Below are 26586 nucleotides of genomic sequence, written 5' to 3'. Positions count from 1 at the left end.
GAACTATCTTCTAAAATTTCTGTAGTTTGCTTGTACTTTTATTTGCATGAAATTTGGAATAATCATAAACGTATGCATTTTTTAAGAAATGCTATGTGCAGTTATTTTGTTATGCAGTACTCTACTCAAGGTGTGGCCTGACCACACCTCTTATACAAGGGGGGTAACACCTCCTTATCCTTGCTAGCAAAATTCTTGTATATCATTGACAATACCCCATGAGCCGGCAGCCGGTCTGCACTGCTCAGAAAACTTCATATTTGACTGCAGAATGGTAGTATTGATGATGAAAATGGTATAAAAGTGCAGAAAACTTTATTGATGATCTCTTCAGCAAAAACCTCAAAGATCATGGCTTTACTTTGGAGGATGTTTTCAACTCAAACTTAGATTTATGACCAAAACCAGGAACAAAGACAACACAAACTGGATTGTGAAACTGTCTGGTACAATCAGAAAGGCAGTGATCAGCCAGGGCAATAGGATTTTTCTTGGCTGGTCACAGTTCACAATGCTAAAGATTTCGAGATGCTTTAGATGTCTGGGATATGGTGATACCACCAAAACTTGCAGATAGAGAGAAAACACCTGTGGGCATATTCAGGGGCGGGCATGGGGGACATATGTCCCCCCTTAACCAAAAATTTGAAATTAAAGAAAAAGAATGCAGGAGGCATTCTAAAAAAACTCAAAAGCCTGGTCATCGTGTCCCCCGTACAAAGATACCTGGATACACCACTGACTCAGACTTCCCAAACAAGTCTCAACCTTAAATCACCCTCTACAATCTTATCTGTAACTTCTTCATGTGATTCGTCTTTTTCAAACACTTTGAATTTTCTTCCATGCATCATTTAAACAACTTTTAGTAATTTCCACCCAGGCCATCTTATAATGTTTAAGATGGCATGGTAAATATTGTAAGACTCCAAAAGTCTCTTAACATAAAATTTTTCTCATCGTCTACTGCAGACAATGCCTGAGCAAATATTTTGTGTAAATAGTATGCTTATAAATTTGAAATAACACCCTGATCCATAGATTGGATGAGTGAAGTCGTGTTTAGCGGTAGAAATATGACTTTCACGTTCGAATTGAAATCATCTAAATGCGTAGGATGTCCAGGAGCATTATCCAATAGAAGCAAAATCTTGAAAAAACGTTGTTGCCTTTCAATATTTTTCAACCTCAGGAATGAAGCAGCATTTAAACCAATCATCAAAGAGAGATATTGTTATCCATGCTCTCTGGTTCGATTGGAAATGCACAGGTAGGGTTGCTTTATTGATGCCCTTAAATGCATGAGGATTTCCAGAATGGTACACAGGCAGTGGTTTTAATCTGTAATCTCCTGCTGCATTAGCCCCAAACAAGAGCCTGGCCCTATCTTTTGATGCCTTGAAACTTGGCATTGTATTTTCCTCTTTGGCAATGTATGTTCGATCTGGCATTTTTTTCCAATACAGAGCAGTCTCATCGATGTTAAAAATTTTTTGCATTGAATAGCCAGCCGCCTGCATCAATAATTTTTTCCCAACACATCACAAAATTTCTCTGCAGTTTCAGAATTGGCACTGGCGACTTCACCACATACTTTAACGTTGTGGGAAAACAGCACGATGCTTGAACCTATTAAACCACCCATTGCTTGCCATGAACTTAGCTTGGGAGTCGCCGTACTTATCCTTAATATCTTCATAAATACTTCTTGCTTTTGCTTGAATGGTCATTAGACGCAGGGGCACTCGCTTCTGAATCTGATTTTACATCCATATTATTAATAGCTATTCCATCTTTGATATAGCACCTAAATGCTCTTTTGTGATCACTGTTGATCTTAAGTGCGTTGACCCTTTGACATGTTATTTTATACGTGCACTGTCCTTTAAAATAGTATTCATTGTTGAAGCAGCGAGACCTAATTCCCTTGCAACAGATGACAAACTTTGTCCTGCTTCGTACTTAATCATTTTCATCTTCATTTCTAAATCAATTTTGTTTTGTTTCCTGGCACTTGCACTTTTCATTGGTCCCTTTCCCTTCATCATTGTAATACGTAAATAGGAATGAAGAGAACTTTCTGAAAATTTGTTTTTTATATGATTGAAGTTTCAATGAAGGGGAACATATTTCACCATGATACCGTAACGTAAAAACACACAGAATTCCAGTTATCGGTATTATCGCAAATGCAATAAGATCGAGTTTACTACCTGTTTATAATTAGATGCACTAACAGAAAAGCCCAATAAACTGGAAAGTGCAAATTGTTTTTATTGTTTTATGGTCATGACCTCCAGAAACAACATGCTTTAGAAAAATATCACAAAGGCATTCAAAATTGATTCTTATAACAGGAACTTATGATAACAATGAAAGTGTAGTGCAATTTCCATTATAAATATGACCTTTTAGAGAGATAAATAGCTTAGTAATATAGCAAAATTTATCTTTCAAGGACTGGGAATGAATTACAAAAAAAAAAAAAAAGAAAGAAAGAAAAGTGTTATTTGGTTCACCAGGTCTCTGATATCCCAACAATATCCGCTTTGATGTATTGACCAGCACCTGCAATTCATCAAATTTATTTACTATACTCCTAGCATTGACGATACCTCCATTTATTCCTACAGGATGCAAAATACGTTTCCATGATTTTTTTTAAGTTTGCACCAGCCGGCAAAAACTTACGTAAAGTTGAGTATTATGTAAGTCGGGGAGTTCCTGTGTATATATATATACAAATTTGTATATGTGCTTGCTTGGGAAAGGGTTAAAAATAAACAAATATATTTTTATGTAACATACTTAAAAAAAAAAAAATAGTCACCTAATTTATATGACTTTATTAAGTATTATTTATCATAATATGACTTTATTAAGTATTATTTATCATAATAACTTTATGTATTTTTATTCACAACTAGAAGCCAAAAACTGCACATTTTTTTTTTTTTTTTTTTTAGAAAAACATATTTCCATCTGAAATCCCTTGCACCTAACAGTTTCTTTTAAGTCCAATTCCTTGACATTCGATAATGCAAGCATCCTTATGATCAGTTTTCTTAATGCTGAATTTAGCCTGTTAGAGAAAATTTATTTTGTTTGTCATTAATAGTTGGAGATATAAACCATAAATAAAAGATAACTGCAACACTATAAATAACAAATCTTAAAATACAGATTTTACAAGTAGCATTTAAACAACTGAATGTTGAATAAACATATCATTAGGAACACTTATTTATTCAACTCGTGCTTCTAAAAAAAAAAAAAAAAACATTGAATAAAAGGGTTAAAACTTTACATAAAAATAACTTGCTGTTTTGAAATTTGAATTAGGTCAGCACACCAAAATGTGTTTTGTTTAGAAGTAAATTAATCAAATTTATTTCAATCAAAATAAATGAAAAAAGACTCAGTAATTATATATATATTTTTTTGAAACTGGATTTTGCTTAAAAACAATTTTGCTTTCCACCATCTAAAGAGATCTTAATAGTCTATATTTTCATAATGACGGAAATTGTCAATATATTTTCATAATGATGGAAATTGTCAATCTATTTTGCCCTGGAGAGACTGTTTTAATAGGGATGGAATACATAAATACAAGGGGGGCAAGAATACTTGCTGATGTTATAGAGGCAGTTTTAAGGAAGAACTGCTAGATTAGGGGGACACTTAGTAGATTAACATCAGCTACAGATAGAGGTGAAAGTGATTTTTGCACTGTTTCAATTGGAACAGTGCAGCAGCCCTAGAAAGCAAGGTGTGGGGATTTCAAGGCCTGCTTGGGGTCCTTGTGGAAAAAGCAAAAAAAGATAAGCTCAGTTAAGGTACAAGGGGCATTCAATAAATTATCTACCTACCTATGAAGGAAATGAGATAGAGGCAAAAACTTTTTTTTATTTTTCAATGTAACTCCTCTTAACTTCAATACACTTGTTCCATTTTATTGGCAATAAGGAAATACCAGACAAATAAAATTCTTTGTCCTGTCCATCAAAGAATGCAGAAACAGCAGTTTCAGTTCATTATCATCAGCAAAACGACATCCATGTACGTTTTTCATGAGGTTTCGAAACAGGAAATAGTTACTGGGGGCCAGATCCGAACTGTAAGGCGCATAGGCTTCTGTGGCCATAATGCACCTCCCAAGGTTTTTTTTTTTTGCAGTACTTTGATCCAAGCCTGAGGCGGGAATCGAACCCGCGACCTTTGGGTTGCCAGGCAGGCACTTTACCCACCCGGCTAGCCCGGTCGGCTGGTGGATGTGTAAGTTCTGTAAAGTCAGTCTCTCAAAGCAGCAGCAGCATGTGCACTGGTGCGTTGTCCTGAAGAAGCAGCACACAACTCTAGAAAGTTTTCCAGAGTTGTGTGCTGTGTATGAGAGTGAATGTACAAAATTCTCTCAGCATCCCAAAAAATGGTGGCCATAATCTTGCCAGCTAAAGGTTGTGTCCAGATTTTTTGGGTGGGCGAGAACTCGTGTGCTTCCATTGCATTGATTCTTGCTTGGTTTCAGGATCCCTTCCATAACACTCTAAATCAGTAGTTCCCAAACTTTTTTGATTCACTGCCCCCTTGGTTTCATAAATGCATCCCCAATGCCACCCCAGTCCTAACTTATAAAAATATTTTTCAGCGTGGCAGACTGCACAACCCAATGAAGAAGATAATAAAAAAATATAATTCAAAACAGTAATGATTAATTGCACATTTATTTAAAATCCAATAAAGGTTTTATTTTATTTAATTCAACATACAGGTAGGTCCAGTTTTACGATGGTCCCTTTTACAACGTTTTACATTAACGACTGTTTCAAAATATTACCTTAAAAAATTATAAAATAACAACTCAGTAACACGTTGTAGCAACATCTGCAAGTCCAAAACACGCACTAGGCATTGTGGGTGGAATGATAGCTACGCCAAGAGTTGTTTATATTCAGTGTGCCATGTTCATTTCGTTGTGAATTTTCCCTCAATTGTTAATGGGTTACACAGTGTTATTTCTCATTAATAATAATTGTTGTGTAACCATGAGCTCTAATTGTAGGGCAGTTTCTGTGTTGGGGAATGAGCGTAAAACACTAACAATTAAGGAGAAAATGGATATGATTGTCACGTAGAGTCTGGTGAGCATCGGTCGGATGCGTGTAAGGCGTTGAGTTTAGCACCTTCTACTGTATCAATGATTATGAACAATGTTGATAAAATAAAGAAATTGTTAATGTTGTGGGTTGATGATATGAACCAAAATAACATTCCTGTTATTACCACCATTCCTAGTGGTGGTAATTCTGGACAAGGCAAAGTCGTTATTTGACGAAATATGTGAGGAGTCTGGTAGCACTGAAACATTTACAGCCAGCAAAGGGTGGTTTCATCAGTTTAAAAACTGTTGTAAAATTCACAATGTGAAAGTGTCTGGAGACTGCTAGTGCTGACGTTGCAGTGGTGGAAGAGTATCCTTCCGAATTTAAACTTTCATCTTAATAGACAAAGGCAACTACCACCCTGATTTAGTTTTTAATGTGGACAAAACGGGTAGTGGAGTCATCACTTGAGAAAATATGTACTCGAGCGATGACTCCACAGGACCAAAGTAAAATTTTGTTTTCTTAATTACTTTATATATTAAGCATAAGCATTAAATGTTTAAAATATTTAATTATTTATAAAGAACAGAAATATTAGTGCATACTTGGAAAAATTTTGGGAATTTTGGACCCTATCTCATTCAATTACATTATAATTTTATCTTGTTTTACGACTTTTCATGGCGCCTCCATAGCCAGGTGGGAAGGAGCAGTAGTGCGTAACACATGCTTCTGGATTAGACCGGGGTTCGATCCCGTCGCCACCAAATACGGACGATGCGGAAAGGTCAGGGAATGACCACCGCATATTCCCGAAGCAATGTGGCCTTAGTTGCTAATGCTCCTAAAAAAAAATAATAACAAATAACAACAACAACTTTTCATTTTATGACCCTGTTTTGCTGGAACCTAACCATGTCATAAAATGGGTCCTACCTGTATTGAAATTGCTTAACTAGTGATTCTAGCTTTTTAAAATCTGAAAATCATTTAACAAAAGTCTTAGAACTACATTTAGTAACAAGTTCATATTTCTGTAAATTTTTAATGCGAGGGATGGGCTTGATGACATACTACCAGTTTCTCAATGTCCAGTTTAAAGTCAGAAGTAGTCTTAAATCACCACATTCAGTAATTGGGAAATCGATTTCTTTGCTTGGAAATAAAATTTGATGACCAAGTTAAAACCATGTTCTATTAAATATGAAGTTGAGAATGCAGTAAGTAGCTTCTTCACCACTGTCCATAGTGCACGATAGTAATCAGAAATTTTCTTCTGTAACCAAAACTCTTGATAAGATTTCTTAAACTTCAGTTTCAGCTACCATATTTCCCCATGTATAAGACGCACCTTTTTTCGAAAAATTTGGGGTCTAAAAACTGGGTGCGTCTTATACAGTGGTTGTAGATTTTTTTTTACTTGCATTTCCCGCTTTTTCTCGCTTGTTGTTTCACACTTGTTACAGGTATATTAGGTTACGTTTTGCCAAGTTCTGCCCAGAAATGGCTCAGAAAAGATTTTCGTACAGTGCTGAATTTAAAGTGAATGGAAATCGTGCTGCTGAACGTAAGTTTGGTCCTCCTCCAACTGAGAAAACAATCCGCGACTGGCTACGGGAAGAAGAAACCCTACTGAAAACGCCACGGCAGAAGGAGGCCATGAGAGGTAAGTCAGCAAAATGGCCTGATTTAGAGAGGGAATTAAAGATATGGATTGAAGAGCAAAGGGCAATTTGAATTCCTGTGTTCATAAAGATGGTTCAGCATGAGGCAAGAAGAATTGCTGATGAACAAGAAGTTACTGATTTCAAAGGAGGACACAATTGGTGCTTCAGGTTCGTGAAACAGAATGGACTAAGCATGCATACACACACCAGACTTGCCCAAAAGATGCCTGAAAGCTATGAGCAGAAGGTCCTTGAATTTCATTGTTTTGTAATTCAATGTCGGAAGACACATCAGTTTGAGATGGGACAGATTGCAAATATGGAAGAAGTCCCCCTTCGATTTGATGTCCCAAGTAACAGAACTGTTGATAAGAAGGGGGTGAAAACTGTAACTGTGAAGACAAGTGGACATGAAAAGAGCCATTATACAGTTGTTCTAGCTTGCTGTGCCGACGGAACAAAGCTGCCTCCTATGCTGATTTTCAAACGTAAAACAATGCCAAAAGAAGACATTCCTCGAGGAGTGATTGTCCACATTCATGACACGGGTTGGATGGATCAGGATGGGATGAAGATCTGGTTTGAGAAAGTTTGGAGCAGGAGACCTGGTGGGCTGTTACTCAAACCTGCCCTATTGGTGTTTGATCAGTTCAGGGCACACATAACAAAAAAACAAAGAAGATTGCTGCAGAGCAAAAAACAAAACTTGCCATCATACCTGGAGGCTTTGACATCCCAGCTCCAACCACTTGATGTCAGCATTAACAAACCCTTCAAAGCTGCCATGAGAGACGAATGGAACCAATGGATGAAGTCTTCTGGGGACAATTTGATACCAGCAGGAAGAGTGAAGAAACCAACTATAGGAGAAGTTTGTACTTGGGTGAAAAGATCCTGGGATAATATCAAGATTGAGATCGTTGTCAAGTCATTTTAAGAAGTGTGGCATTTCAAATGCCATAGATGGAACTGAGGACGAGGCAATATATGAGGACAGTGATTCGTCATCAGACACAGATGAGGACACACTAACGGATGGGAGTTTTGACAGTGATGAGGAGTTGTATGAATTTTATGATGAATAAAACTTGAGTTCAATAACTTTATGTAATACATTTTTTTTCAAATTTCGGGCCCCAAAATTAAGATGCGTCTTATACATGGGGAAATACGGTAATTTTATAACTCAATTAGTTCTTCCTCAAATAATATTCCAACTTCCTCAATATCTAAAAATGGATTCATCACCCAATCTGGAATTTCTATCAAAAGAAGATCCTTAAATCATTCAGACATATCTTTATGTAGCATATCCAAATGGTGACAAAAGACTCGCAGATCATCATCCTATATCCCACTAATCTTTTCTAGCTCAGACAGAGAGGGAAATTGATATAGCTCGCGACGGCCTATACTATGCTTGAATAAGGTTAACTTTGAAATAAAAGTGGATACTACAGATTTGGCCTTAATGAGGTTATTGTTTCCTTCCAACTGTAAATTCATTTCATTGAACTTTGCAAATAGTTTGAACAAATACAGAGGTCAAAAAGGTTATAAAAGCATCTTACGCAGTTGCCTTTTGTTAGTCAACGAACTTCAGTATGAAGCAACAAACGTTGAAAATCTTCATCGTTCTCAACACAAAAGCTCCCAGAATAGTCTATGTTGAGAGAATGGCTTTTATTTTATTAACACCAATAATGGCAGTGTGTAATGACTTTAAGGCAATCACTGAGGTTTTTTGCAACCAAATGTTGACAATGAATGTGAATGGTAAAGACATTTTGTACAACTTTCTTCAAGTACACAACACAATTTGAGAACAGTCTTGTCAGTTCTGCACATCATTAGTGTGACACCCTCTGTAATTACGTAACATACATGAACAAATGCACAAATATTCATGCGATGCACTACCTGAAAAATAGTAAATAAGCAATCGACACACTCTGAAAGGTCCAGCCTCAAATGCCTCCCCCTGCTGCTCCCTTGTTTCTTTGCACCCCCCCCCCAGGTAACCCCACCACCTACTTTGGAAACCACTGCTCTAAATTCTCACAACACTGTACTCTGAATTGCTTCTGCACAGGGGTCAGAAATCTGTGGACCCACCTTGCACTGACCTTAGTCATCTGCAACTGTTCATGGAGGATAGTTATAACTGTTCCCTCAGATATGTCATATTCCCTAGAGAAAATATGTTTCTGGAGTGGTCGCTATCACAGGCCTTCCTGGACATCAATCATCTTACTTCTTTGGTGAGAAACTTGATGACTGAACAATGCTCCAATTTCAGCAAATCCATGTGTCTTCCTTCTTTTTGTTACAGCAGCACACACTAAAAACATAGTGGGATCAAAACTATTAAGAGAACAAAATTGAAATTTAAGTGAGCACTCTTTTTTCCTCACACAGAATTTCATTTGGTATACTGTTGCAAGAAGTCAATGGACTTCTGCAACAGTATACGTATTCAGCAATATTTCCTAATTTGAAACATTTTAATATCTGAAAAGACTGAGTAATTAGTTTTGTGACTTGATTTCACACTTCACCCTGTGCAAAGCTTTGCACAAAAATTATTACAAGACAGGTGCAGGGGGCAAACCTTTTAAGAGTTCTCGCATATTTTACAATTATGTTTTTTCAGCTAATCAACATTTTAAGAAACGTTTTGGAACTTTCAGTGAGAGTCCTAAAACGTTCCTCCCAAGGGTGAGACAATGCAATATTTAGAGTTAGAGAGCAGTCATTCAACATGCAATGTCGAAGCAGGACTTGTGAGGTCCCATGTGCCTACAACAAAACACACTAAAAGTTGCAAAAAGGATTGTGTGGTACCAGCCAGTTATGTCCACATAATTACTCTGTGAAAACCATAAAATATTTCCATCAGAAACAACTTGAGTAAAACCAGGTCTATGTTTAGAAAGGTAGAAAAAGTTTCAGCCAATAAGCATGAACCAACAAAAAACACTTTTTTTTCCCTCTTTTTTTTTTTTTTTGTGGGTGACTTCCTACAGGACCAGCACCAGGTTAAGGCTGTAAACATGAATCAAAGAAAGCAGAAGCTCTTTCTTTCATTCTAAGATTATAATCATACATTTTAATAAAATACATTTATTTAAATAAAGAATTAATAAAGTAAAATACCTCAGTTAGCATTTCTGCAATATGAATGGCTGTTTTAGTGTGAAGTGTCACTGGTCCAGTCAAGATGGAAGATGTACCTTTTGCTAAAGCCATGAACATTATAATCTATTACAGGAAAGGAAATGAGGAAACAAAATTTTAAAGTGAATTTTTAGCATAAATAATCTTTTTTATATACAGTAAATTTAAAAATGCTGACCTATAAAAGCAAAAAAACTTTCATATATCTGAATATCTGACAAATCTTGAATTTTTAAATTGAATGCAACAATATATAATGGCTTTAACCTGCCATTACTGATATTGATTTTTTTTTTTCTAGAGATTATTTTTTGCCTGTTGGTTACTTTTGTCATGCTGTTCCAGTTCACATTATTTATTGTATATTATGACAGTAGAACTATGTATGTGGTCAATTTGCATGTTCTTCAAACTAAAAACTTAGCGGGAAACCTACTTTCTCCATTATTCTGAGACTGGCTCACTACATCTCTGATTGAAGAGGAATTTTAAAGAATTTTTCCCCTCTCCAACAAGATTCAAATCAAGACCTCTAAGCAAGTGAGAAAACTACTAAACTTTTATGGAAGACTCAATGATAAATCTAACAAAAAACAATTACAATCATGCTTTTAGGCTGAATATATCAATTAATGAATAGTAGTAAACAGAAAAAAAGTATGTAGTTCCACCTGCTTTTTATTTTTGATTATGCAAATATGATTATGTGCTGCATGGGATATGTATGAATTATATCCAAACAATTCCAGCAGAGAATGTGGCATACTACACAGTAAGAGTAAAATTACCATCTTACTGGTGGTAGTCATTATCCGAGGATAATTGGTTCCAGAAAATTTCACTTAAAATGGGGACCAAATTTTCCTAATGTGTATTATGTAGTTGTGCATAGTAAAAATTGGATTGAAGGAACTGGAACATGAGGCAATTATTTTATTAGATATTATTTTATTATAATATGTTGAACAGTGTAAGGTTAAGTGAAGTTTATTGAAATTACACTGTATTTCAGTTTTACAAATAAAGAACGAATCCAGTGGTTTTTTTTTGCCATATTTTTTCAGATAAAATTGTCATAGCATTTAGTTATGTCTTTAACTTTGTGCTTAACTTTTGCTGCACGATCATGAAGAGGACTTTTCTCAATAAAATATTCAAGTGCTTAGTCAATTTTCTCAAGGGCTTCCTTTACTTCTCAAATTCTCTTAACTGTGGGGACTCGGATAATGAATACTCAGATACCGGGAACACCCTGTATTATATGTGCTGCCAATTTTTGACATTCCAAAAGACGGAAATTTCTGAGGGAAAAAAACAGGCAAGAAAAAAAAAAAAAAAAAAAAGAAGGAAACAAGAGGAAGACAGAAGATTTTTCAGTAAATGCAGGATTTTTTTTAAGGTTCACACTTCACTACTCTAGAAATTAGTATTAGTAGGGGCATATGATGCAAGAAAGCAAACCTAAAAAATACCCCTCCCATTTCACCTAATCATTCTCTCCAAAAGTTTATCCAGTACTTCCTTGAATTTATTTAAGCTATCAACTTCCACAACAACAGATGGAAGTTTGTTCCAGCAATCAACCACCTGCTGGCTAAAGGCAAATTTCCACACACCTATTCTACAACTGTCTTTCCTCAATCTTGTAACTATTTAGTAGTTAGCTGTGAGCAGATCTGATGCATTTGCACTAACTTGTAACCATAAAGTTTATTTAAAAATTTTGTTCAAGATGGGTTTCCCTCACACTTATTCTGATCAATTAGGAGCAAACTGAAATCACCCATAATAAGACACACTTGCTTGCCCATTCCATCTACACTAGACTTCATGACTTCACAATTACTCCCACTCTCATTATACCTTAACGTCTAACTCGCACCACTCCAATTTTATGCTGGCAGGCACAACTTCTGACTCTGCAAAAGCTACTTTTGATAAGAAACATGACTCCTGCCACCTCCTCTATCTCCTATCCTAAATACATTGTACATACCACAGTGAAACTCACCAGCCACAAATTCCAAGTGGCACGATGTTTCTGTTAGTCCAATAATGTCAGCATTAATTATCCTAGCCAGCAGTTCGCATTCCCTCTTTTTATTGACAACACTCGTGACACTGCTGGCCCAGAGTGCCAAGCGAGTGACTATAGCGATTTCTGACTGATTTTCAAGCAATTTTCTTAAAGAGTGGCTGATTACAGTATAATGTTATTCTTCTAATTTCCATAGTTATTTAATTTTGCTCTTCTAAAGTAAAGAAGTTAGCTTACATAACAGAAAGAAAAGGGTAACACACTAACAACTAACCTTCCTTTATCACTTGGTCACTGGTGGCATCAATCGTGCCTTCATGATGTAGTGAGGTTATAAACCTAGGAGAAGAAAGCCACCCTCCCAGGGCTAAAAGCAGCAACAATGGACAGCAGAAAAACAGACCACCTATGGGTATTTTGATCCAGATCTAGACATGTCATAAATACATTCCATGGCAAGAGACAAAGGAAAGAAGGAACGGATAATATGGCTCCTCTCTTTTTAATATTGCATTCCTCTACAGACCAACATTGAGTAAGCCCTCCCCATTTTTGATTCAGAAATGTCTCGAAAACACAGCTGCCCTTCAAAAATGGTTCAGCGACTAAGATGTGAAGCTTTATTTGTAGAAAACGACTGGATACAAACATGCTAAAATACTGTTAAAAATATCTACTTTTGGTGGAATTCCCACAAACATTACTCCATATAACACCTCCAAAGGGGTAATATTAGAATGAAACCAGTTAAATATATTGAAGGATGAACTTGTCTGCAAATTAAGTGACCAAAACACATGAAAAAGACGTGAAAAGAATTATTAAAAAGATGGAGAGCCTGTTCCTACTCGGACAATGAATGATACTCACATTTAAAACATCTAATCTACCCCAATCTGGTCCAGTGTTTTTAGTGCCAAAAATTTGGTCATTTGCAAACGGTTTGCAGAGGCGTAGACACTTGTGCTTCTTACAGATCAAAAGAACACACACATTTGCTGTAGTAATGAAATGCAAAGCTGTCCTAACTGTCATACACAGGATGACAGTGACATTAGCAGCCCAGTCTTTCCAAAGAAATAAAACACAAAAATTGATGGGCACAGCCCAATAATCTCACATAACTAAGCAGACACACCAGTTCAATGAAACTGTCATGGACTTCATGCTAATTTAGACGACTTATACAATATCCTAAGTGAATATAAACCTGCTGTAGTATGCATACAAAAAACAAACCTGACAGATACAATATCTATAACAATTAAACACTACACCATATATAGAAAAGATAAACTCCTCTAATACATCAGAGGGACAAGTAGTTGTTTTAGTGAACTATTTAATTCTCTCTAGACCTATCCAGTGGTGAGCTATAGTGGGCTCGCGAGAGCTCATTGTTATTTTATTTTGAAAATTTGCGAGCCCATTGTTGAAGCGATTATTTATTTTACAAATGAAATCCTGAATTTAATTATTGAGTATCTACAGCTGGAACTATGGTGGGGCGAGCTGGACCCCATCCCCAGCATTTTAATGGCACAATCGACCAGTTATGTATTTTAAGATTGCTTCATTTTTGAGTTAATTACAGTAAGACCCCTGTTTAACGAACTTCTTCATTGGGAATTTTTTTGAATTCCCCTTGGTTTCTATGGAAACATTTAAAATAATTTCTGTAGAAAGAACGGATTACGATATACAACTTTGTGTGCATTGTCCTCACCACTGGCCTTTAGGTAATTAGAAAGTGCGAATTAAGGGATTACCGTCCCACAATATTAATGGTGTCCATAAAACCTATGCAGCCACATTCCAAGAAGTTGCATTAGTTAATATGCTTTCAATAGCCAGTCAGAGGATTAACAAGTTTCCTGACACGATAATAGCCTCTGGTCAACCTGTGCTGTGATTTCCCTTTACTCCGACAAGAAGTCATATGTTTTTCAGAGAATGAGTGATCCATGCATTTCAGTAAATTTCTCTATGTTTACATGGTCACAGTAGCTAAATATCTGAGTGATTCCGATATTTTGCACAGTATTCAAAGAACTAGTGACAGTAGCAACGTCGGGGGGATAAGGCAACTAAGATATTAAGTAAACTTTCAGAAGATGAAATGTTGGCAGATTTGGAAACAGTGTCGAGGCTTTCACTATGAAGAAAATGTTCTAAAATATAATGGCATACAGGCAATAATTTAAAAAAAAAAAAAAAAAACTATCACCAATCTCCAAAAAACCAGTGCGAGTTAAGGATGATTGCTAAAGAACTTGATGTGGAAACTATAAAGATCGGTCGCGTGTTCGGACCACAATGGGCAGCTTGTAGCTTATGGACAGCAATTGAGGGTTGGAGGAATTATCCCGCTTTGTGCAAACATTTTGAATCAGAAAGTTAATTAAACTGACTTTTCAATCTGGAATTTCTTAACGATTTAGCACTAATGATCGACATCCTGCAGAAGCTTTACAGAATCACTATGGTAAAAGCAGATAAATTAATTATTCTAACTATAGTAGTATTGGCATGTGATGCAAGAAAGCAAGTGTATGAGCTTATGCAGCATCAGCCAAAAAAAAAAAAAAAATCACACCATTCCCTCCAAATGCCTGTCCAGTTCCTCCTTAAATTTATTTAACCTATCAACTTCCACAATGATAGATGGAAGTTTGTTCCAGAAATTAACCACCTGCTGGCTAAAGGCAAATTTCCGCACATCTATTCTACATCTGTCTTTTCTTAATTTGAATTTATGCTCCCTTAGGTTCATAATCTAAACAAGTGGAAGGATCCCATCAGAATTCAGCATGCTCAACCCATTCAAGGCTTTATACACCTCAATCAGATCACCACACAGATGCCTAGTCTCTAGCCACTGCAATTTGCAGAACTTAAGCCTCTCTTCATTCCCTTCATTCCCCTCACCAATCTTGTTGCACACGCTCAAGCAAATCTACATCCTTCCTAAAATGAGGCCTCCAGACCTGTACACAATACTCGAGGCATGGCCTGACCATTGCTTTATACAGAGGGACAATCACCTCATTTTCCCTGCTAGCAAAATTCCTATATATCATTTACAAACCCCATGACATGGCCTGGCAGCCTGTCTGCATTGCTCAGAAAACTTCATATCTGACTGCACAATTACTCCCAGGTCTTTTTCATTTTCTACCACCTTAAGTGTAGTACCACACAGTTGGTATGTTTCTCTGGGATTACTTCTACCCATATGCAGTACTTTCCATTTGTCAAGGTTAAACTTCAGTTGCCACTTCTTAGCCCATCTGCCCAAATTTTCTAGATCCTGTTGCAGTAGCACACTGCCATTACTGTCATTAACAACCCTGCCAACCTTTGTATCATCTGCAAACTTCGACACTAAGCCTGATATCCACTAATAACATTAGTCCACGAAGAGCAGCACCCATTGATTACCACCCTCTGTTTTCTCCCACACAACCATCCTTTTATCCATTGTAGCAACTTGCCCTTAATGCTATACCTCTCCAATTTGTACAGCTGTCTTCCATGCACAACAGTGTCAAAAGCTTTCCTGAAATCCAAATATATGATATCAAAATTACTTTTTGCATCCAGTTCCTTTGTAACCACATCATAATATCCTATCAAATTTGTCAGACAAGACTTTCCCTTAACAAACCCATGCTGTGTCTGAATTCACCAGTGACTCCATTATTTTACCCAGAACAGAAGTTAAATTAACTGGTCTGTAATTACTCGTGTCACCCTTCGATCCCTTTTTGTAAATTGGGGATACATTTGCACATCTCCAGTCAGTGGGGACCTCCCCTAAGTCCAAGGATGCTCTCATAATTATGGCTAAAGGTTTGCTTAGTTGTTTTTCCGCCTCCTTTAATATAATTGGATAGATCCCATCACCCAGGTGCCTTTCTTATGTTTAACTTCAACAATTTCTCCTCCACTTTGCACTCAGTTATTACAAAATCATTAAGCACCCTGCTACAATTTGATAAATTTCTGCCATTTTCAAACAATAACTCCTCATGTGTGAATGTAAATGCAAAATACCCATTGTTTGTTTGCTATCTGAGCAGGATCATCAACAGTCGAACCATCAATATCAAGCGGACCAATCAGATTCATCCCCTTCCTTTTAGAGTTTATAAGTAAAGAAATCCTTGCTGTTTTTCTTAGCATCCTTTGCCAAACATTTCTCGTAATCTGCCTTCACCTGCCTAACCTCCTTTGTGACCTGATTACAGACTAGCTTATATCTGCTATAGGCCTCGCTAATTTTAAAAATTCTGTAAGAAATTATGGAGCTAAAATTGAGAGCATGTTGAAGTTGAAAGAATTTGAAGGAATGGAAAGTAAGAACACATTTAAAGAATTACCTCGTGACACCTTATTAAGGATAAGTTATTAATGCAACAGAGTAATTTTAAATTAAATAAAGAAAATAATGATACTATTGACGATGAGGAATTGAAAGAAATTCTAAACATGTGTTACTGGGAATCGTGGAATACGAAAGAACTTTCGTCTCCGTGGCAAGACGGTGAAAAACGAATAAGAAATTTAAGTTTTCTGATAAAATATGAAATAAAAATTAATGATTTTGAGATTTTGTTGAAGACAGTTTATCTTTAAAATCGAGTGAAATTCCCTCTTCAATTATAAAAGCCAGAAATATCTTTGAAACCACTGCGATTAGCAGTGCTTTCAGCATAATGAATAATAGTGTATAAATGAATGAATAATGTTGACAATTAAACACATTGAAAATTATGATGACCATACATCTAAATGGAAAACCATTGCTTCAATTTGATCCGGATCGTTATGTCAAATCATTCCTCTGTAATCTTCGTTCAGCTATTGAGCAAAGCAGAAGATCAACAACAAATATTAATAAAGAAGTAAATTGTATATGCCAATTTTTAGAATAAATTTTTCTTGAATATTTGTATAATAATTTTTTTTATGTAATCTGTGATTATTGTGTACCATTTCTAGAAGAGTTGGTTTTTTATGTAATATTTGTTTTTATATTGTGGAATGTTTTGTGATATGGGAAATATTTCTTGTTATTTTTTATTCGCAATATTAAAATTTTATCATGAAAAAAAAATGTATCCATTATATTTCCCTAGTTGGTAAAAAAAAAAAAAGAGACGAATAAAAAAGTGGCGTGTGTACCGGAGCATGCGCGTTAGATGGTTTTACGTGTATCCTTCATGTTTGTTTTAGGTATTTTGATTTGGATATTGATTACGAAATAACAGAGCTTTTGTATTGTAAATTTTTTATTGAACATTCGCAAATTTTTACAATTTCTGGAATACAAGATACAATGAATTTATGATAACTAAAGTAATTGATGTTTACCTGCGATTGCAATGTATCTAAATGTCTAGAAAATAGCGTCGATTCAAGTACTGACCTTGTAGTTGAAACGACATACACAGCTGTTCGGGGCACCTAACAATGGAACGTTACAAAAATGCGAGACGAAAAAATAAATTGTTGCAGTCATACTTCAGGAAGTATGATTGTGACGTTATACTATTAAAAAATTCTAAAAAGTTATAACTCGAGATGCTATCGTATGCAGGTATCATTGTAAAGAGGGGGGACATGATGACCAGGCTGACTCGAGATATCATACCAGTCACAAAAAATGCATCACGCATTCTAATCCCACTACTAGTGGAAGCCTGCCACGGATGACGTCACAGAAGTGATATCAACCGCAGCAGGAATCCCCAAGGATGTTTCACATCAAAAAGTCGGCAAAACTGCAAGCCCATTGTTAAAATATTCACAGTTCACCACTGGACCTATCCCTGCAAACATCTTTAGAGGCAATTGCAGTCAGCATCACCACTGGCATAACAATATAATTAGTTTCATTGTATGTCACCAAACCACACACATACACCCCTGCTGCTTTAGTTGAATTAGTAAGACAAATACCTGCTCCCTTGTGTATTCTGAGTAACTGAAATGGCCATCTCCCCTTATGGGTTTCCCAACATCTTGACTGCAGGGGACAGATAACTGAAAAATTTTTAGATAAACATAATCTAACTATGTTAAACAGTGGTGATCACATATACATGCCTTTACCATTTGTTCTCCCCAGAGTAACATTAGAACAAGCCAGAAATCAGATAAGGCTAACTGGACTAAATATCAAGAAATAGCTCAATTAGATACCACCATCATTGCAACCCATGATTGATCTTCAGCAAGCTACATTACACATCAAATAATGGTAGCAGCTGAATCTGCTGTCCCGAAATAATCATCATCATCCAAAATCTGGCTTTATCCAAAAATATGGTGGAATGAAGCACATAACAATGCTAAAAAAGAAAGGCATAAATACTGAAATCTGTTTCGTACACATCCAATCACAACCAACTTCCTACAGTTAAGAGAGCTAGAACTAAAGCTCATCATATAATACAAGTGAGAAAAAAAAAAACAAAGAAGAATGGGCACAATATGCTGCCACCATAAACAGACCCACAGATAATGCTATAATCTGGAAACAATAAAACAAACAAATTAATGGTAAACACTTGCAGACAACTTTTCTGATTCTATTCATGACAGGTTCAGAAATTGCCAATGACTTAAGTACCTAATTTGAACTCTTTGAAGTTCAATGTTGTGCCAAATGCAACATTATAAAATTCCAGTTACAGTCCAATGTTGCGCGTAGCTCACCCATTAGCATTTCTGATTACGGAATTTGTTTTTCAGCTGTAGTGGTGCAATTATTGTACTACCATACATATATTTGCATTTCATATAAACAATCTGAAAAGCCAAATTCATGTTTATTAATGTGTAAATTCAATTTAAGTGTATGCGACATTGCTTTTTTTAGTCCTCTTTCAGTCGGATGTTGTTGGTGCTAGAACACCACCATTTCTGATTATGAAATTTGTTTTTCCACTGTACTGACTCAATTTTATTGACTCAATACTACAATCTATTTATACTTCGTATAAAAAATCTGAAAAACTAAATTATCTTCATATTTGATTGTTAACAACAGGTATTCTCAGTTTTTTTTTTTTTTTTTTTTTGGTCTTGAAGTGCAATCTCAGCTACAACCATCAGCATTTCCGATTATGAAATTTGTTTTCCTGGTGTACTGCCATTTATATGTACATAATACAAACAATCTAAAAAACTAAATCAATGTGTTTATATTCAATAGTTAATGGCAGGCATTTTTTTTTCCCTGTCCTCCTCAAGTCCAGTGTGGGAAACGGTGCAACTCTCGGCATTTCCAATTATAAAATCTGTTTTCCCATTGTACTACCATCCATTTATACTTCGTATAAAATGATCTGAAAAACTAAGTGAATATTTACTAATGTTTCTATTCAATTGTTAATGGCAGGTGGCATTGTTTTTTTTTTTTTTTTTCAGTGCAGAAGTCAAAGTAACTTATATTCTGTGTTACAGTGAAGTATTTCAACATGCCATCAAAATCTAGTAAAGGGTCTTTCTGATGGAGAAATTGAAATTGTTAGACTGTTCTAAGAAATTGAGGGGGTAAAAAGGAAACTTAAAATAAGATAGTTAAGAAACTTAAAAATAAGATAGTTAAGAAACTTAAAAATAAGATAGATTTCACTAAATGAACTAAAGGAGATTTTTGGAGTTATTGAAGATATACATGGGACTAAGTGAAAAAAACTGACATAAAGAACATTGTTCTGAAGAATAAACAGACAATTAATTTTTTCAAGAATGTGTTTTGCAGGAAAGGATTTCTGCACACCCACAAAAGGACAAAAAGGGAATTAAAAGTAGGGCTCTAAAATGAAAAACATTGTAAATTATCCAGATGGAAGGTTAGGTGAATATTTTCTTCCAGGAAGAAATACTGCATTAGGGCTTTAAAACTGTTTTGTCATGCTGTTTTATAGATTAGCTCATGTAAACCCAAAAATAGATTTTTGAATATCAACATTTCAACTATTCATTTGATTGATAGAGCATGATCACATGGAGAAGACAGTGAAAACAGTGCTGGACAACAAAGGGTTAAATCTTTGTGTTTTTTTTGTTTTTTTTACTTTTAGCACTTCTCTCTAAACAGTAGTAAATGCCTACCAAGTATTCATCTGCTTTCACAGGAAGTATGCAGCTCACTTTTCAGGACACATAATTAATAAGATGACAAGAATAGCCTATTATCATCAAGTGATCAATCTCCTCTTTTAATGGCATTGCTACTCCAGTTTTTAGCATACCATAACAGGTGCATTATAAACACTAAGTGCCAGACAGTTTTTTAAGAGTCCCACATGTTTTCAGTGTTAAGTCTTAACATTTACCAACCTATGTTCTACAACATTTTTGAATATACTTGACGTTTTAAAAAATTTTGAAATACTTCTAACACAGGAAATGCCATAAAAAAAGTGTTCATTATACTTTTGAAAATTATGTAGGTCAAACAACAATAATAAATAACAAGTAACGGCTGAGTATAACATATGTTAAACAGCATACTTATGAAGGAAAACACTTCTCTGAAGCATATACTCTGAAGCATACACTCCTCTGAAGCATCTTCCTTCATGATTATTATAGCCTACACTATCTTGACCAAAACCAAAGTACACAAAAATTACTTCTGCTTGATATTAACATTCTTTATAGGATGATAATGCAAAAGTATGGTATTTTTTCTAAGGATATTGAAGCCTATTCAAAAAAACCTTCCAGAAAGGATGAAGACAAAAGGAGATAATACAACTAAATCAATTAATATAAAGTGCAGTGCTACACACCAAAAACTGTCCAATGTTAATTTTTTTTTAATAATGGGAAAAAGCTCAAGTAATTATATAAACCTGATCTTGAAGATGGCGATCCACACAGCCTCCACTCTTCACATCTTGAATTAAATCTTGTGCTGCTATTTCACCTACTTGCTCAGCGGGTAACCCTGAACAGCAAAGAGTGCATCTTCATTAAGAAGTACCATGATTAAGGGAAACATACATTTGTTTTCAAAACTGATAAACTAAATAAGTAAGAAGACCAAGGTGATATATTTGTGATTTTAGTATTAATAAAATGATGTGGGGATGCCAGGCTTATCCATCATAAAAAAAAAGTCACCTTAAAAAAAGCCTTAAAAAAAGTCACCTGGTTTCATCCAGCTACCTAGATGAAATCAGGTGACCAACCCTTCTTTAAATTTACATAAGCTCTAGTTCTACAAGATTAGGGGTGACAAGTTGAGTTGTTCCAGTAGTTTATGACCCATTGGCTAAAAGAGAATTTTCTTATATCATATCCAGAGTACAACTATCCTCCCTTAATTTAAGAAATCCTCTAGTTGGTGAAATTTATAAAAGAAAAGAAATATCCCTATTTCATTTCTCAAACACCTCAATGAAGTCCACATACAGATATCTATACTCAAGGCTGTGCAACCCAAAAAAACTAGTCTCCTTCAGTAGGAATACTTCTCCTGATGACTGGAACTGACTGCATGAGTGAATGAATAAGAATGTCCAAATTAACTGTTGATTTGTGTGTACTCTAATAAATGTCTTAAAAAAAAAAAGTAAAAAATATGTAATTGTAGTATAAATGAATTGGTTACATGTGTAAACTGACCAGTGATCAAATGTGTGCTATGCATTCTATTTTTTTAAAAAACAAAGAAAAATATCCACTGTCCACTTTCAGGGTGCTTTGATCCCATCCGTGTGTAAACTTGAGTGAAACTGGGCCAATGGGGGAGTCAATATCATAACCTGTCCCTTCCTTCTTTGCATTCTGCATGTGTGTGTGTAAGTTTGTTTTATATACAGGGGATCCCCGGTATCAGAGTATTCATTATCCGAGTCCCTGCGGTTACAAGGATTTGAAAATTAAAGAATTAAAGCTTTCCTTCCCTTGAGAAAATTGACCAAGCATTTGAATATTTTTTGTGAGAACTATGTAAAAGTACATAATAAACATATCGGTGTAGATACACCATATCTACTCATCCTTCAGAATGAATTGCCAATGTATTGCACTAACTCGAATAAGTAACTCTTTACTTGCAATACCAGGGTACCTGCCCACCGAGAATAAGTAACAATCGTCTTCTCTATTAGTGAAACATTACTTATTCAAGGTAGTGCAATACGTGGGCAACTCGTGAAGGATGAGCACAATATGAGATACAGATGAAATGATGCTTTTCACACTACTATCATAATTTTTCTTTAGGAGTTGTCCATGGTGTATCTACACCGATATTATATAGATATATAGAATCTTAAACTCTTAAAATATTATGCCTAGTTGCATTTAGTTTTATTTAAATAATAAACATTACGATAAATTTTCTCCGTTTTAAGTGGAATTTTCTGGAATTAATTATCCTCGAATAACGAGGATCCCCTGTATATTAAAAAAAAGCATCTTGTGTACTTGTAAATATGATAATGTTTATGATTGGTGTGTGTACCCTATTTTGTTGATAGGCACTTCTCCAAACATGACTGTTGTTGGTGGTGCAACCTACCTAGGCATGTTCCCACTGCCTGTGCTGATGCTATGCTGATTCCTCCTTTGACAGCATGCATGGGATCCTAACATTGGTTGCAGCCAGTCTGACCTGTGTCAGAATGTCAGATCCTTCTTATTTCAGAAGCCTGATGGTGACCCCAACATAAGGCACCCTTGCCCTATGACTTAAATCCTCCCTAACACCCCAGGGTACTGCCCATTCCCCTCCCTACAAAGCCTAACATCTAGTGGGCTCTACCATCCTAAACACTTAAAGCTGTTCTTATCAGTCTCCCCCTTGTGGTTTCCTCTGCATGGTTGCCCCTTTGTCCCCCACCCTTCAAATTCCTGGTAGAGAAGTCTTCTTATCATCCACCACCCTAGACCCAAAAAACTTTTTTTTTTTACCTGACCCACCTCCTCATGGTCTGTACAGTAACTAGTAGTTGGTTGGTATTCCATGGGCTCCTAGCCTAAGTGGTTGGATGAACAAAAGACCAACGCAACATGATCATTCATTAACCCACACCATCTGGCCTTTAGAGAGTTTGTATTAGCATTAGCATTAGTAGAGGCATTTGATGCAAGAAAGCAAGCTTATGCAGCATCAGCCAAAAAAAAATAAATAAATAAAAAATAACCACTTCCACTTCACCCCTCTGTTCATTCGAAATACCTGTCCAGCTGAGCCTTAAACTTATTTAGGCTATCAACTTCCACGACAAGGGATGGAAGTCTGTTCCACCAACCAACCAACCACCCGCTGGCTAAAGGCAAATTTCCTCACGTCTATCCTACATCTGTCTTTCCTCAATTTGAATTTATGCCCTCTCAGGTGATTATTCTGAGCAAAAGGAAGAATCCCATCAGCATTGAGCATGCTCAAACCATTCAAGGCTTTATACACCTCTATCAGATCACATCGCTGGTGCCTAGTCCCCAGACACTGTAATTTGCAAAACTTTAGCCTTTCTTCATAAGAGCACCCCTCTGTTCCATTCACTAATCTTGTTGCCCTTCTCTGTACTTGTTCCAGCATCTCTACATCCTTCTTGAAATGAGGCCTCCAGACCCGTATACAGTACTCTAGGTGTGGCTTGACCATTGCCTTATACAAGGGAATAATCACCTCCTTATCCCTGCTAGAAAAATTCCTATATATCATCGACAATACACCATGAGCTACGCTTGCAGCCCGTCTGCACTGCTCAGAAAACTTCATATCTGCCTGCACAACCACCCCCAGGTCCCTTTCATTCTCTACCACTGTCAGTGTAGTACCACAGAGTTGATACGTTGCTCTGGGGGTTGCTGTTTCCCATATGTAGTACTTTACATTTGTCAATGTTAAACTTCATTTGCCACCTCTCAGCCCATCTGCTCAACCTTTCCAGATCCTGTTGCAGTAGCATAGTGTCAGTAGTGTCCTTGACAACCCTGCCAACCTTCGTATCGTCTGCAAACTTGGACATTAAGCTTGATATACCATCATCAATATCATTTATAAATACAGAAAACAATAATGGACCAATACTGAACCCTGAGGGACTCCACTAATAACATTAGTCCACGATGAGCAGTGTCCATTGATTACCACTCTCTGTCTTCTCCCCCTCAACCACCCCTTTATCCGTAGCAGCAATTTGCCTCCAATGCCACACTGCTCCAATTTGTGCAGCAGTCTTCCATGTGCAACAGTATCAAAAGCCTTTCTAAGATCCAAGTATATAATATCATATTGTGATATACTGCTATGATGCAGAGTTGGGGGAGACCTCAGTGCTGCTTGAAAAGCAACACTATGTATAAAGCAACAGTTAGGCCACAACTTCAGTACCTCATACGGGTCTGGAAGACTTGTTTTAAGAAGGATGTGAATCTGTTGGAATAGGTGCAGAGAAGAGCAACAAGATTAGTGAGAGAAACAAGTATTACCATAAAAGGCAGAGACTAGACACATGTGAGGAGATCTGCTCAGATGTTTAAGGCTGAATAAGCCTAATACTGATACCACATATGAAGATTGTTCAGACATGTTCAAAAGTTTGCTGTCAGTCAGTGGGTAGTTAATTGTTGGAATGAACCTCCATCTGGAATTGCAAGGATGAACTAAATAAACTTTAGAAGGAATATGGTAAGTGTTTTTTTTTTTTTTTTTGGCTGATGCTGTACAAGCTATCTTGCATCATTTGCCACTACTAATAGTAATATGTGAAGGTTTTCAGTGTATACTATGCATTTTAAGTAGTCTGAAATGATAAAAATGTGGATGTTCAATTATGAACATGTGCTGTGCTTAGCCAAATTGTGCTGCTGCCACCTTTGTTGTAAACAAAACATTACTGATTAGTGAATGAAAACTAACATATAAACAACTGTTGATCAGTTGGGATATGAATAGTGCTACTACTCTAGTAACCCAGAAACAAATTCTACTATTGTCAACGATAAATTAACACTTATGATTTGGGGTGCGTTAATTCTGAATCACCATATATTCATTATTTATTAACTGGTTGCTTTGTTACTATTTACAAAGAGGGTGCTGACTCTTTTACAAATTCCAGCTGTGAATTAGACTCCAAAAAAGCAATAAGTGTTTGCCGTCTTATTTACTTAATTGTTATATTACATTGTACTTTATAAGTAGCCTTATAGTTCTAGTTATGCTAGTTATTTTTATTTTAGATAGAGTTTTTGTAGGTTACTACTTCATATATGTAAAACCATTGTTTCGTTCAAATCCTGCAGCCATTGTTTCTTATGAGAGTGGTAGAGAATTCAAATTTTTAATTGTCGTAAATAGGTGGCTCTAATGTAAAACTAGATAGCGCAATACTTATCACTGCATTTAGGATTCTATTAGATAGTGTAGTATCGATAATTAATTAATTAAATTTATCGATCTTATTAATTTTCAATATCATGCACTAGACTAGAACAGCAAAGCAACAGGCACAAAGTGGCAGGAGTGCTGTGACTTGGGGGAGAACTGAGGGGGGCAGTTCTCCAACGCATCACAGCCTAAAAAAAATGTGCAACTTGTGAAAGGTTTGCCGAATTCTCTGGAACAGAACATGATCTAGCCCAGAAGGATGTCTTTGTATGTGCTAGGTGCAGAGAGTGTCTAAAAATTAGGCATCAAATCAGCATTCTGATGGACATTATGAGGCGTATGGTAGATGCCTCGAAGAAATTAACATGAGGGACCCATCAAGCTCTCAGCTGCCCAACTCAATGCCACAGCTCAATCTTGTGCATTAGGCAACACAGTGGCAATCTCCAAGGCAGAATGCGCTGGTCCCATAGAAGTTAGCTATTGTCAGTGACTCTACTGCCAGAGAGGCAGGTAATATACAGTTCAAAAAGGATGGATGGAACAGGACCAGAGTATGTCTGCCAGGGGCAAAAGTTGATGATGCTGTAGATTTTTGATTGATTGATTTGGTAGTTGTTGGCGCATCGGCTTCTGTGGCCATATTGCACCTCCCAAGGTTTTTGCAGTACTTTGATCCAAGCCCGAGGCGGGAATCGAACCCGCGACCTTTGGGTTGCCGGGCAGGTACTTTACCCACTCGGCTAGCCCGGTCGGCTGATGATGATGCTGTAGAGCAGATATCATCTTTTAAGAGCACAAAGGGTGATACTGTTGTACACATTGGCACTAATGACATTAAGAGTAGAAGATCTGCAGATTTACTTAACAAGTACAGGCCAAAGTTGAAAAAAAGTTGTGTTAGGGTTAAATTTGAAAGTGTCTGCAATTCTGCCCAGACACGATAGGAGAGAGTATATGATGAGAGCCTTGTCAATCAATTCGGCCCTGGAGCGACTGTGCAAGGCTAGGGCTTACAATACTGAGATTCCGGGATCCCAGTCATTTTTTTCCAGTATTCAAATCCTGGTATTGATACAAAAATACCGGTTTTTTGGTACTAATTTAAAAAATAATTATCCATGATTTATTCACATAAAGGTTATAAAATCGACAACAATAAATCATTAATACTGCTGAATTTGCAAATGAAGGATTGTTACACACAGTACAAATGCAATGGAAACCTGA

The 26586-nt window shown here is 36.3% G+C and overlaps 1 protein-coding gene across 3 annotated transcripts in view; it reads right to left on the bottom strand.

The window, feature by feature from the left end:
* Window positions 1–2958: 2958 nt before the first annotated feature.
* The window catches only part of LOC150087115 (RNA 3'-terminal phosphate cyclase-like), a 197812-nt gene continuing 174184 nt past the window's right edge, over window positions 2959–26586 (bottom strand). For all 3 annotated transcript variants that reach the window (XM_090371821.1, XM_090371820.1, XM_090371823.1), the window contains 3 exons: window positions 20861–20955; window positions 9929–10033; window positions 2959–3082 (listed from right to left, as the gene is read on the bottom strand). In XM_090371821.1, the coding sequence (XP_090227947.1) occupies window positions 2999–3082; window positions 9929–10033; window positions 20861–20955 (284 nt within the window). In that variant the 3' untranslated portion in view covers window positions 2959–2998. The remainder of the gene's footprint in view (window positions 3083–9928; window positions 10034–20860; window positions 20956–26586) is intronic.

The sequence above is a fragment of the Mastigoproctus giganteus genome, chromosome 4 (genome assembly GCF_048544385.1).
Source record: "Mastigoproctus giganteus isolate SK-2022 chromosome 4, ASM4854438v1, whole genome shotgun sequence".
Taxonomy (NCBI): domain Eukaryota; kingdom Metazoa; phylum Arthropoda; class Arachnida; order Uropygi; family Thelyphonidae; genus Mastigoproctus; species Mastigoproctus giganteus.
This window is presented reverse-complemented; position numbering and strand designations above follow the sequence as displayed.